The 14,369-nt window shown below is 51.2% G+C and overlaps 1 protein-coding gene across 2 annotated transcripts; it reads left to right on the plus strand.

The window, feature by feature from the left end:
• The first annotated feature begins 61 nt into the window (after positions 1-61).
• Positions 62-13,454, plus strand: CATSPER4 (cation channel sperm associated 4). Of its 2 annotated transcripts, XM_037499178.2 has the most exons (11): positions 62-189; positions 309-380; positions 802-945; positions 5,159-5,260; positions 8,874-8,971; positions 9,141-9,261; positions 9,470-9,603; positions 10,863-11,040; positions 11,788-11,999; positions 12,310-12,475; positions 13,036-13,454. In XM_037499178.2, the coding sequence occupies exons 1-11, from the start codon at positions 118-120 to the stop codon at positions 13,087-13,089; spliced, it is 1,353 nt and encodes a 450-aa protein (XP_037355075.1). In that variant the 5' UTR covers positions 62-117; the 3' UTR covers positions 13,090-13,454. The 2 variants fall into 2 exon arrangements, with proteins under 2 accessions (XP_037355075.1, XP_037355076.1); XM_037499179.2 differs by lacking the exon at positions 11,788-11,999.
• The last annotated feature ends 915 nt before the right edge of the window (positions 13,455-14,369 follow it).

The raw sequence follows: 14,369 nt of genomic DNA on the forward strand, positions 1-14,369 counted from the left end.
GGTGGAATGCAGAGAGCTGGTGGGGGGGTCACAGAGGCCTCTATGATATCACCACAAGGGGGAGCAACGCCTCCTGGAATGAAGTTTCTTTGAGGTGTTGGAGGAGCCTGAGCAACTATGAGAGAGAATCAGAGAATCGGGTGGCAGAAATGCACCAAAACCACCAATGTCAAACATTTGAGGTTCATGGTACGTGGCCCCTGCCTGGCTCTACAACCCAAGCTGAGCATCCTGGGGGGTGGGGCACACGGGGGCCGTGCTGACTCGGGAGGGCCAGCAACTACACTGAGGAGGGCCTCATCTTGCAGAGGAGCCACGATGCCCACACGCAGCCAGAGGAGCAAATTCTCATCAACCGCTATGATATCATTAGTAAAAAGGTAAGGACGAGACTGGGCTGAAGCAATCCTCACCCACACTGACCCTTCTGCAGCTGTGCCCATGGAGTACTAGACTCTCAGAATAACTATGCATTTCTGTTTCTAAATGTGCCCCCAGAGCACCCTCCCCAGTAGGGAGCCAGGTAGCAGCCCCCCATGATGTTAGTAACCACCCGACAGTGCTCCCCACAGAAGCCCCAATATAATGACAGTTACTCAACAGAAACCCCCAAAGAGTCTCCCTTGCCATGACCCCCATAGTGATCTCCCAGCAGTGACCCGTTTTAACCTCCACGCTCATAACCTCATTCCATGACCCGCTCAGCAACCTCTCTTCCTAGAAAACCCCCCAAACCCACATTCACTGAGAGCAAATACGCTACGGTGACGCCTGCCTGAAGAAGGTCCCGCCCTCTCCCAGGACTTCTGGGACATGGAGGAGTTCATCACCGGCATGTACATCAAGCAGCTGCTCCGACACTGGACCTTCCAGCTGCTGCTGGCCGTGCTGCTGGTGATCAACGCCATCACCATCGCTCTCCGCACTAACGCCATCCTTCACCAGGTGGGCACCAACCTGACCTTTGTCCTGTGAACCTACCAAGGGGCCTGGGCAAGGCCCCTCCTTCCTTGGGCCTCATGTTCCTCCATCTGTCCATGATGGTGGAGGTAGATGCCCTTCAAGGGCCTGTCAGATCTGACTTTGCAGGGTCCTAGAGTCTAGAGATCAAGGAGGACTTCATGGTAGAGGGGGCCTCACTTGGAGGTAGGCATGGCATTTGTTGAGGAAGAGCAGGAAGACAATGGTATGGGCAGAGTCAGGCAAATGGGCACTTTGTAGGGAAGGGCATCCTGTTTTAATCAGTAGTCAGAGGGAGAATCACTCTGTGCCAGGCACTGTGCTGATCCGGAGGTGAACACAGTACCAGGTTCTGTCTTAGACAGACACAATCAAGTTGTTACAAATATCTGAGTGGAGCCTCCCTGGTGGTGCAAAAGGTTAAGTCTCAGCACTGTGAAGCTATCCGCAACCACTGCAGCTCGAGTTCGATCCCCGGCCAGGGAGCTGACCCACATGGTGCAGCAGACCTTTGATGTCTCACCCTCTGCCCCCCCTCAGCAGTGTATTTCAGTAGATCCACCTGTTCTGCTCCCCACTTTGTCTCTGGTGAATCCACTCCCCCCTCCCCCGCACCTCTGGCCTGTACCCCAGCTCTTGTATGCATAAATAAATAAAATAAATCTTGAAAAAAAAGAACAAATACCCAAGTGACCGATGGAACATGTGGGAGCTCAAAGAAGGCATTGAACCTAACCTGAGGGCCAGAGAAGGCTTCCTGGAGAAAGCGATGCTTAAGCTAAGGGTAAAAAGTGAGTCAGAGCAGACCAAGCAGGTGGGGAAGAGTGTGTGGGCAGAAGAAACAGCATATAAGTGAGTTCTGTGTGTCCGGCTTAATCTGCAGCCAAATGCTCTACCCTGAGCTATGCCCTTGTGTGTCCAAGGGCCTTTGGCCTTATCTTGATGTTTTCATTGCTTGCAAGGAATAGACTACATACTTGAATTGTGCTCATGAGGATCAATATTTTTAAAAAGATTTATTTTTATTTATGCATACAAGAACTGGGGTATAGGTCAGAGGTGTCGGGGTGAGAGGATCCGCCAGAGACAGAGTGGGGAGCAGAACAGGCAGATCCACTGAAATACACTGCTGAGGGGAGTAGCAGGGGACACAGGAGAGGTCTGCTGTGCCATGTGGATCAGCTCCCTGCTGGGGATAGAACTCATGTTGCAGTGGCTGGCGAGAGCTTGATAGTTAGGATAGATTTAACCCCTTGTGCCACCAGGGAGGCCTGAGGATCAATATTTTTAAAATGTCCAATTTTTTTTTAAAGATTTATTTATTTGTTTGTTTATTTATTATTTCTCTATTTATACAAGCACTAGGTACAGTCAGAAGCGCGGGAGGGTGAGAGAATTCATCAGAGCCAGAGCAGGGAGCAGAGCAGGCAGAAGGGCCAAAGTACACTGCTGAGGGGAGCAGCGGGTGGCAGGAGAGGTCTGCACGCCATGCGGGACCCCTCTCCGGTGGCCGGGGAGCAGCCGGGGATCGAACCGGTGTCGCAGAGGCTGCAGGCAGCTTCACAACCCAGCGCTCAACCGCTGCGCCACTGGGGAGGCCCAAAATGTCCAATATTTTTTAAATGGTGACGGGTGACTCCAGAGAGTTGGTCAGTGGCCAGATCACACAGGGTCTTTAAGTTATGCTAAGGAGGGTGACATTTAGATCCCATGTCACGGAAAAGCTAGGGAAGAGTTTAAAACATGGAAGCGATATGACTAGGCAAATGTCTTAGAAAACTGACACTGACTGCCAGTGTGGCCTGTGGAAGGGAGGGGTGAGGATGGCGGGAGACACACCAGGCAGGCTGGTGCTGTAGATGCTCAGGTGAAAAGATGGTGGGACTTGGACTGGAACAATGGCAGTGGGTGAAGCGAGGTCATGTGCCCGTGAAGTTCTTTAGGCTTCATGGAGTCAAATCCATGGACCTTCCTGATTTACTTTATAGCAATAACCGAGTGAGCACTTACTGTGCACTACCTGCATGAACATTTCATGCAGGTAGAGAAAGAGAGGGCAAGAAGTTACATTTCTTGCCTTGAGCAACTGTGTGGAATGGTGCTGTTTGTTGGGACAGTCAGATGTGGGAGGAAGAGCAGGTTTGGGGAGGTAGCTGAGGTCAGTTTGAGTTGCAGAGTGTTTGAGGCATCTGTAAAATGTACACAGGGTTGTCTAGAGAGGGTCTGGAGGTCAATTCTGAAGGCTGCAGAGAGCACTAAGATGGAGGTGCCTGGTGTGAGCTGCCAGCATCGCGGTGGAAGGAATGGAGGAGGTTGCCTCATGGAGAGAGTGTTGCTGAGAAGAGGCCCACACAGAGCTCTGAGGAGAGCCCCCAAGCACAGAAATAAAAGTAAGGGGAGGTGCAAAAGGGACCTGAGGAGGGGTGGCCCGAGATGGACCCCAGGAAAGAGGGCTACAAGGGAGAGGGCACAGGGTCAGAGGTGGCCAGGGGACGAGGAACACAGGGACCCCGAAGTGCCCCTTGGGTGTAGTCTTGTGACCTTGTTGAGAACTACTTTCCCTGTGGTGGAGACAGACCCCATGACTCAGACCCTGCAGGCTGAGTGCCCCTGCAGGGCACAGCACATCCCACTGATGAAACCATTCACAGTACAGATACAGAAGGTACAGGATGTTTCATTGATGTAGAATGAAAAAGAATAAAATAGAAATTGGGGGGGAGCGGGGAGAGAGAGAAGGGGAGAGAGGAAAAGTGCGCAAGTGTTACAGTGTGAAACATAAAGTATGTTTCTTATAATAGTATAGGTCCCAGTCAAAATTGCTGAAAGCCCTAGTATAGGACGCAAGTCCATGAAGGTCAAGTCCTAGAAACCTGTGAATGGCAAATGGACTTTGAACCTTACCCTGAAGCAACAGGGAGCCATAAAGAGCTTATGGATAGAAAAGGCAACTGTAACTCAGCTAAAGATGCCCATGGCTTGGAGCAAGCAGGTGGACTCTTTAGGAAGCAAAAAGTGAAAAGAGCCCATGGCCATCAGGGTGGAGCTAGGGACAGCTGAGGGGAAAGAAAGTTCTTAGACACCCCTGGCCCATGATCACATTTGGAAAATCAGAACAAGCACGAACCTATAAGCCCTAACCTCCTGCCTCTCAGTGACCAGTGGACAGGGGTGGCAAGTTATGGGTGACAGGAGGGCTCTCCATATGGCAGTGAGTGTTGGGGCACCAAGTCTTTTGGCCGTGGAAATGAAGAAAGGAAGGAGACAAGGTAGTACCTGCCGGGGTGGAGTCAAGGAGGTTGGGGGCTGTTAAAGGGGTCACAAACTCTAGTGAGGTCACAGCTTAATGGATGCTGAAGGAGTATTTCAGTTGGGTGAAATGAGTTGAGTTTTCGACAGAACTCACAATCACTAAGTCATCTATCCATCAGTCTGTCCACCCAGAGTACATGTCCTGGACTCGTGAGTGAGGGCATCCCCAGGAGTTTGGTCAGGCCTGGCCAGGGGGGTTTGTGAACCAGAACAGCAGGGGAGGTTGGGACAACTAGAGAAGGGAGGAGGGGGTTGGGCTCCCCCACCTCAGGGGCCAGGGCCTTTCCTCCCAGTCCTGGAGCCTGTTCTGCCTCCCCCGCCTCCCCTTTCCACATCTCCCTACTCTGAAGGCCAGGAGCACAGGTTTGTCATCAGACAATGGTCCCTCTCTGATTATTCATTGAAAGAGATAAAACCGGGCCTCCCTGGTGGTACAAGCAGTTGAGAGCCGCACTGTGAAGCTGTCCGCAGCCTCTGCAGCACGAGTTTGATCCCCGGGCGGCCAGAGAGAGATCCACATGGCAAAGCAGACCTCTCCTGTCTCACCCGCTGCTCCCCTCAGCAGTGTATTTCGTCAGTCTGCCTGCTCTGTTCCCTGCGCTGTCTCTGGTGAATCCTCTCACCTTCCCGTGCATCTGGCCTGTACCCAGGTTCTTGTATAAATAAATAAATCTTTAAAAAAAAGAGAGATAAAACCTCCTCTGGAGGATGATGGATGACTTGGGGTGATGTGCACGTGGGCTTAGGCTGGTGCCGGGCAGGTACATGGCAAGAGCTCTAGGGAGCTTCGAAGGCCTGAGGATGAAGAGCAGCAGGAACATGGCCTTGCCCAGGCCCTGCTGCACTGACCTCTCTGTCTCTCTCTTTTTCTCTGTCTTCCATGTAGAAACACTATGAGTTGTTCTCTACCATAGATGAAATTGTGCTGACCATCCTTATCTGTGAGGTTATTCTCAGCTGGTTAAATGGCTTCTGGATTTTCTGGAAGGTGAGATCCTGGGCCATCTCCTTGCCATCTCCCCTACTCCTCCCTAGGAACTGCAGCCACTCAGTCCCAACCCAACCCCTGACCTCCTGGCCCTACAAACTCTGTGTGTATGTGTGTGTGCGTGTGCATGTGTGTCCCAGCATGTGTGTGCAAAGAGACAGCCCGGCATGTCTGTGATGCAGCAGAAAGTAACTTGTACTAGAAGTCCAGTCTCCCAGGGCACCTATCCCTGTTCCCCAGTAATGAGATCGTGGGAAAACCTTGATTTCCTGATCTGAGAAATGGAATTGAGAGGCTCCATCTTAATTTATAGGGCTCAAGAGCAGGAGTCAGCCAACTTCTTTTTTGTAAAGAGCCACATGAAAATTTTAGGCTTCTGGGACAGACAGGATCTGTGGCCCCTCTTGCACCCCTGCTGAATGGGAACATCATATCACAAAATATGATTGATTCCTTGTGAAAATTTTCCCACCAACCATTTAAAAATATAAAAATCAGGCCTCCCCTGGTGGCACAGCAGTTGAGCACTGGGCTGCGAAGCTACCCGCAGCCTCTGCAGCACTGGTTCGATCCCCAGGCCACCAGCAAGGGTCCCACATGGTGCGACAGATCTCTCCTGCCGCGCCTGCTGCTCCTCTCAGCAGTGTATTTCGTCAGTCTGCCTGTTCTGTTCCCCACTCTGGCTCTGGTGAATTCTCTCACCCGTCCATGCTTCTGACTATACCCAGTGCTTATATAAATAAATAAAATCTTTAAAAATTTAAAAAAAAATAAAAATTTAAGAACCATTCTTAGCCTGAGGGTCTTCAAAAAAAGGGGGGGCTGCTGATGAGATTTGGCCCCACAGCAGCAGGTTGCTATCCTCAGTTCTGCAGAGTACCAAATGCTGGCTGCATGAGAATGGGTCCTAAGTTACTTTTTTTTTTTAAAGATTTTTAATTATGCATACAAGAACTGGGGTACAGGCCAGAGGTGTGTGGGGTGGGTGAGAGGATTCACTAGAGACAGAGTGGAGAGCAGAACAGGCAGACCGACTGAAATACACTGCTGAGGGGAGCAGCGGGCGAGACAGGAGAGGTCTGCTGCACCATGTGGGCAGCTCCCTGGCCGGGGATCGAACTCACCCTTCAGTGGCTGCGGATAGCTTCATTGGTCGTGTCCCAGCCCCTTGCACCACCAGGGAGGCCCCTTAAGTTACTATATATATATATATAATATATATATATTTTTAAATATACTCTTTTTTTTTTTAAGATTTATTTATTCATTTATACAAGCACTGGGTACAGTCAGAAGCGCGGGAGGGTGAGAGAATTCATCAGAGCCAGAGCGGGGAGCAGAGCAGGCAGAAGGACCAAAGTACACTGCTGAGGGGAGCAGCGGGCGGCAGGAGAGGTCTGCGCGCCATGTGGGACCCTCACCCGGTGGCCGGGGAGCAGCCGGGGATTGAACCAGCGCTGCAGAGGCTGCGGGCAGCTTTGCAACCCAGTGCTCAACCGCTGCGCCACTGGGGAAGCCGCTATATATATATTTTTAAAAGATTTAGTTATGCATGCAAGAGCTGGAGTACAGGCCAGAGATGTGTGGGGGGAGGTGAGAGAATTCACCAGAGACAGTGCAGAACAGGCAGATTGACTGAAGTACACTGCTGAGGGGAGTAGCAGGTGAGACAGGAGAGGTCTGCTACACCATGTGGTTGTTCCCTGGCTGGCCTGGGATTGAACTCATGCTGCAGAGGCTGCGATAGCTTTGTAGTGCTGATACTTAACCCCTTGCACCACCAGGAAGGCCCCCCTTCAGTTACTTTAAGACAAAAACTCAGGAACTCTTTGAACAGGACTTCTTAGAGTGAAGGGATTTCTGGAATCAAGGGATCTACTTTATCCCTGAATGTGTGTGAGAAGAGGCTTATTTTAAAAAAACCCTATCAAGTATTTATATCTTTAAAGAAGGCATCATTTATACGTCATTACCAGGACAACCCCATTAGGGTTGCAAGTGTTCGGGGAATTAGAAGTCCCACTTCATGGAACACAGAATATAGAATCTAGAACAAAATGTCTAGTGTGGATATCTTTTGACAGCTTTGTACAAGCGGCACTTGGAAAGGCAGGAAGTAGAATAGGATGATGCATTCCCAACACACACACACACACTCACATACACACTCACACATGCATGCAGGCGGCCACGGCTGTGTCTGACCTCCTTGCTCCTGTCCATGCTTGAGTCCTAGTCTATGAAAGTTGCTGCCACTTGCTTTTCTCCTGCCACTTTTCTCCTCCTTGCAGCTTATATCATGCAGATGTCCTTTCTCCCAGCCAGCCTTCCTGTCTCTCCCACCTGAATTAGATATTGCCCTGTGTCTCCCTGATGTTACATGTATATTTCTCTCTCTCACTGGGAATTAACACTCACTGTCTGCTCACCTCCCTCAAAGCAGTCTCTGAGCCCAACGAGGCGGAAATCCTGTCTCCTGAGGATCTGGCTCAGTGTCCAGCACATAGTAGAAGCCTACAACTGGATGGTTAGGGAGGGGTGTAGACCTACACGCACCTCTATCTCAGCACAGAGCACCGTGAGCGGGGCGCCAGCAGGCCTTGTATTTATTGGACTGGCCACTAAATTCAAGAACTTTCTTCCCATTAAAATTAGTTTTCTTGTTGATGATTTAAGGTAGATATACATGGGCCTCCTAGTTAGCCTTTATATTTAGTGTCCCTTGTTTTTCTCCCACAGCAGAAGCAAATATGTAAATATTTTTAGTCCTCCCTTTCCTAACTCTGGCCACAAATAAGCACTGTCCTGCTCTTGGCTTGGTCACTTAAAGGACAGTCAGCCTCCCTAACCCAGGAGATGGAGATTATTTCCCTTTTCCTGTGGATGACTACATAGCTCTCCGTAAGGGGATGTGCCGTACTTTTTTTTAACCAGGATCTGGGTGCTTCAGCTGTTTTCAACCTTCTGCGGGTGTCATTTTGTACTTGTAGCAGAAGTTCTGTGGGTCAGATTTCTAGAAATGCGGTCACTGGTCAAAGGTAAATGCCCCTAATGGAGGTCCATAGAGAAAATGTCCTGTCTTTAGCAGTTGCACTTGACGTTTCCACATATGTGAGCTTCCATGTCCCATCCCCACTCCTATGTGAGTTTGTACCTCATTGGACAAAGAGTCTGCAAAATATGCCCATGTCTCTGGAACTGGCTACTGAAACAGTTTTCCTTGAGAAATTGAAGTGTGTGTCACCCGAAGCCTGGAGCATTCGAAGGTGCTGGGGTCGCTTGTCAGGCAAGGCCATTTTCCGCAGTGCGCCAGCCAGGGCGGAGGCTCGGCTTGGGAACTAGTGTGTGTGTGTCAGTCTCCACTGTGTCTCTGGGACTTCACGAGGCGGCCGATACGCACATGCGACAGTAAGTGCAGGCGTGTTTTGTCGTGTGTCTGGGGGGCTGCAGAGTGAGGGGCAAGTGAATGGCAGATGAATGGCCCCAGATGAATGGCCCTCTCTGAGAATAACACTGAGCTCCCCGACCTGATCGCGGGGATGTGGGGAGGGAAGACCCAGGATGCCCATGGACTGGGCCTTACATACCCTGTGGGGGCCTGCCCACCCCCCAGAATGGCTGGAACATCCTCAACTTCCTTATCGTCTTTACCTTGATCCTGGCGCTCTTCATCAATGACCTCGATGTCATCTCTGTCACCTATACCCTCAGGTGAGCTGAAAGCTCTGGAGACAGGAGGAGCACCTGTTTGGATCTTGGGAAAGAGATGGTGGGGGTGTTAGCAGCTAGGGATCGCTGCTGCCTTTCTGGGTGGGGAGAGGCAATGAGGAGGAGGGGTCTGGGAAGGACCAGTGGGCACCCCTGAGAGACTCTGCCACAGGACGCTGCGTCTGCTGCACGTGTGCATGGCGGTGGAGCCCCTGGCCCGGATCATCCGTGTCATCGGGCAGTCGGTGCCCGACATGGCCAATATCATGGCCCTCATCCTCTTCTTCATGCTGGTCAGTGCCGTTCCCCCAACCCCAGCCCTCCCCATCCCTGAACTGGGCCCCTGGGTGACTGGGGATACAGGGTGTCAGGAACAGAGGAAAGACCTATGGGCCTGAATCCCTGTGATTCCCTCGGTAGAGTTCATTTGCGTGGCATTTGCGTGTCCTGTCTCCAAGGCCCCTGGGTGAAGTCAGGATGGGTCTTCGGTCTCTCTGGCAGGTGTTCTCTGTGTTTGGGGTCACTCTCTTTGGTGCAGCCGTGCCCATGCATTTCCAGAACATGCACGTTGCCCTGTATACCCTCTTCGTCTGCATCACCCAGGATGGCTGGCTGGACATCTACAATGACTTTCAGTGAGTGCCCCAGGACTCTAGGCCCCCAGCCCAGATAGGCAAGGCAGGCACCAAAAAATTGCCCGGGGAGGGAGAAGGGCTGGGGACGAGGCTAGCTTGGCAGGGGGAGCATGCTCAGGACTTTAAATGGGGGAAAGGAGACTATCGGGCTGGGATCTCTGGGTCTGAGACCTTTTGAAACCTGTCCCTTGAAACTGTACCCTTTCAAAGATCCACCCTGGGGCTTACTCGAGAATGCTTTTCTCATCATGCTGAGTAGGCCTTGGGCAAGGAAACAGGGCTGTGGTTCACCTGGGGTTTCAGGACAGCGTGCCAGCCCAAACTAGGCGCACAGCAAACTGCCTATTTGCCAGGGAACTTGGGGCCTGCTGCCCAAGGTCATTTTGGCCATAGATGGATGCTGGATTCCGCTCTTTGCATCTTTCTCATTATCTCTGAACCTGTTTCCCATTCACCACAAGGAGTAGGTCCCCCTGACTGATTTCTTTTTATCCTGTTCATGTGAGAGTAGAAGCCTGCCTAGGAAGGGACTTCTGTGGTCATTACCAGTTATGATGGAGGTAGTGGGAAAAGCACAGAGAGCTCAATAAAGGTAGACAGTGCTTTTGAGTCTTTGTCCCACCATCTATCAAGCGGCAATTACAATACAATAGTAACTATTCCCGGCTTGCTGTGAGGGTCCATAGAAAAAATCTGTAATATCTTATCTTGGCATGGAGCCTGGGGGACAGACAGACAGAGAGAGAGAAGGGAGGAAAGAAAGAGAGGAGAGGCAACACTTTATGGGATATTTACAACAACAAGGCATGAACAGTGTGGATTTTCTTCCTTTATATTTTCCTTCTGATCGTTCTATCATAAACTGAATTACGTTTTATAATAAGAAGATAATGAATAAAGGGTATAGCCAACCAATTAAACTTGATAGTGCTGGTGTATAGCCCCCACCATGCAGAGCCGGCACTGTCTGGCAGTGCAGCAGATGCTCGGTAAAGCGTAGCTGCTGTTCCTGTTTGTCTGCCTCTGTATCCGGTCCCCTGCTTCAGCTTTAAAGGCATGTCAGATATATCTAAGGCTCCAAGATTCTTTTCCCATTTGCCCGAATCAGCCATAAACTGCCTGGCCTGGGATGGTTGTGCAAGTGGCAGGGAGGAAGCAGAACTCCAACAGGCCTTGAGATAATCTCCCCATTTCATAGATGAGGAAACTGAGGCTCAGATGTCCAGGGAGATGATAGGATCCCTCCCTGTCATCTCCAGGATGGAGAAGAGGCAGTATGCAGTGGAGTTTGGGGGAGCCATCTACTTTGCCATCTTCATCACCATAGGTGCCTTCATTGGCATCAACCTGTTGGTTGTTGTGGTGACCACCAATCTGGAGTTAATGATGAAGGCAGGAGAGCAGAAGGGGCAATCGCATCAAATGACCTTCAGTGAGGTAAATGGGGTGGGGAGGAAAGAAAGGGTGTGTGCATATGAGTGATGACCTGAGCCCGTGTGTGTGTGTGTGTGTGTGTGTGTGTGTGTGTGTGTGTGTTTGTTCACTCAGAGGCCTGCAGAAAGCCACACCTGATACCCAAGAGCAGTATCCTCCACCCTTGAGTGCCAGCCCTCTAACTGGGGCTTCTGATGGTGTCTTGTTTCTTTGGCAGTTCAAAACTCAGCAGCTCAGTGATCATAGGGTATTGAACCAATCTAAGCCCAAATTTCTTCTATATTTATCTCACAGGACAATGACGGAAATTACATGGGTAAATGGCATAAACTAAGAACTCAATAGATGTTAATTAGCTATAGTATTATTTATTCAGGGACAGAATTTCCAAGAGGGTGGGGGCGGGGGGAGAGTACTTTCCCAAAGTGTCAAGGATTCTGAACTGATTTAGGAGTAGATATGGCCTTAGAAGTTTACTGGGTAAGATTTATCAGGAGCGAAATGGTGAGGGGAAGGACCCTACATTTTTTAAAGGGTTGAGAATTTCCAAGAAGGGTGGGGAAAGGCTTGTGCATTTCAAGCTGAGCATCCACAGCAAGGTAAGAAAGTTAAGACTGGTTGGAGCTAGAAAGAGGGACATTAGAATCCTGGTGTCCAGAGAGAGACTCATCTGACCTGAAGCTAATCGGAAGGGCTAGGGAGGGGGTGCCAGCTGAGCTGTCCCTATCCTCTCCCTTCCCCCCTCCCCAGATAGGTGACCTGGATCAGGATAAGAATAATAAGCTGCCACTGGTGCACTGTGTGGTCGCCCGGTCCGAGAAGTCTGGCCTCCCCCAGGAACCGCTTGTGGGGGCTCCCCTGTCAAACCTCTCAGAAAACACCTGTGACAACTTTTTCTTGGTGCTGGAGGCAATACAGGAGAACTTGAAGCAGTACAAGGAGATTCGAGATGAGCTCAATGAGTAGGGGTGGTACTGGGGGTGCCCCTGAGTCCCTGAGTCAGAGTCGAGCAGCACCCCGGATTCTTCTGGGTGTTTTATAATGTGGGGCCCAGTGGAGTTAAGTGACTTGTCCCTCTAGGCAGAGGAGCTGGGATCCAGACTTAGTGTTCTGTGTCACGGGAGCACCCAGCCTGGCCTGGATCTCTACAGTGAAAAGGGAGGTCAGAGGGGGGTGGATGCCAAGGCAGAGGTGGGAGGGCTACCCCTTTCTTCCTCCTCCTCCCTCCCTCCACTCCCAACTCTCGAACACCCTCACCCCTCCACCCCCCAGGATAGTGGACGAGGTGCGCTCCATCCGCTTCAACCAGGAGCAGGAGGAGGAGCTGCTGCAGAGGCGCTGGTCACTGAGCCTGTCGCTGGAGAGCGGGTCCTCCATAGACATCCGAGAGGTGACCCGCGAGCAGGACTTGATCACTGCACTCATCACAAGAGACAAGGTGCTGCTTCCCTCTGGCACCCAATAAGTGCTCACCCCACTGCCTGACCCAGCCCAGGCATGTCTCTGCCCCATTAGTTAAGGTTTCTGTCTATACCATGATCTGGTCCCCCTAGACTCCCAACCACACCTGCAGTCACTGCCAGTCTGGCCATGTTCCACACATTCCTTATCCAGAGGCCCCACCCTCTCCTTTCAGCTTCACCTATGAGCCACTTCCATCTCTAGCTGTCTGTTCTTAGAGTTGCCTGAGCCAACTCAGTTCTTGCTCAGTGGCAGATCTGGGGTAAGAGGTGCCCGGATCTTGTCTAGGGTGCAAAAGAGCTGCACCCACATTAGTTTCTTTCTCTACTTCCCACGCCATCTGACTGGGCCAGGGTGACCTGGAGCCTTGTGCATGTTCAACACCTAAGTGCCTGAGCTCAGAGGGAATGCTAGGCAGGCATTTAATTAATTTCCCTGGGAGGCCTGGATGGGCAGCCAGTGAAGCTGGAATGGGGGAGAGTAAGGGAGAGCTAGCATGTCAGGGTGGGGGAATTGACAAGACTTCTTGGTTTGCAGGTTCAGGAGTCTACAACAAATATACTCCTTAGTAAACGTAAGGGCAGCCGCTGAGAGGCAGGAAGATGCCATGGGGCCTGCATGCACACATCCAGGCGCTGCAACTCCCTGCGTCACTAGCATGACGCGTCGCTAGCATGACTCGGCACAGCCTGACCTGAGCCCATGCTCTTACACCTGGGCAGAAGCCTGGAACACAAGTCCAGGGGAGCCAGGATGGAGAAGAGTGCTGGATGAGAGTCGGAGCCTGAGTGCAGAAGGGGTGCTGGCCAAAACAGCCAGGGTTTGGTCTAAGAGTGGGCATCCCTGGCACTTTGCTCTAGGCAAGAGCTAAATGTGGCCGAGGTGTGCCCAAGCACTGAGAGGAAAAGGATGAGGCCAGTGGGGCCAGGCATCTATGTGTTGCAATAAAGTTTTGTGTTGGGATCAAGTGCCTGGCTGATGTAGCTCCTACCCCTTAGGGGAGCCCTGCCCCAGGTCTGATGGACAAGAAGATCTTGCCCCTCGAAAGCTTGTTTGTCTGCTGGATGAGTCACTGACTGCCCTCTAGAACATCCTGTCTAATGGGATAATCCACACCTTGAAAATTTCTGGCTTAGGGTAAAGATATAATCCCTGTCCTTAGGGATTTTTTGAGGGGCAAAGTGTGGTCCTTATGGTTGGGAACCCCATTAGTTAAGGTTTCTGTCTATACCATGATCTGGTTCCCCTAGACTCCCAACCACACCTGTAGTCACTGCCAGTCTGGCTATGTCCCTGTCTGATAAAAGAGAGGTCCCCTCCCCTCTCTCTGAAGTTACAGGAGACTGGTCCTAATTCTGGGGAGCCCTGGTCTAATGGGGTCACCATCAAACAAGTGTAGTAGATACAGGCAGCTCCATTCTGGGGCCATGGGGAATGACTGGGCAAAGCGTGAGTCTTGGCTGGCCTCTGGAGGACAGGGGTATACTGAGACTTGCTGGAAGACAGCAGGAAGAGTTTGTGGGTCAGGTGAATCACGTCTAATGGGGAACTTGAAACCTGAGGCCTCCTGGGAACTTCACAACAAAGATCATCAAAAGCCACGGGTTCCTGAGCTAGTGGTGCAGGGAGTATGAGAAAGCTTGTCAGTCATGGGCAACAAGAACCGCTGCTTTGGAAGATAGGACGCCTGAATTTCTATTCATGGGTAAATAACTGGGCCTCATTCCCCGATCTGTGCAGTGGGGAGAGGACGAACTTGCTTTCTAGCTCTAAAATCAAATAGCTTCTTAATCCAGGAGTTGAGAGACTGATGAGATCAGCCTTGTCCCTGAGACTCAGGGTCCCTGGTATTGGGTAGGGGGAAGGCTCGG

This window comes from Talpa occidentalis, unplaced genomic scaffold, assembly GCF_014898055.3.
Source record: "Talpa occidentalis isolate TD23 unplaced genomic scaffold, MPIMG_talOcc4v2.1 talOcc4.9, whole genome shotgun sequence".
Taxonomy (NCBI): Eukaryota; Metazoa; Chordata; class Mammalia; order Eulipotyphla; family Talpidae; genus Talpa; species Talpa occidentalis.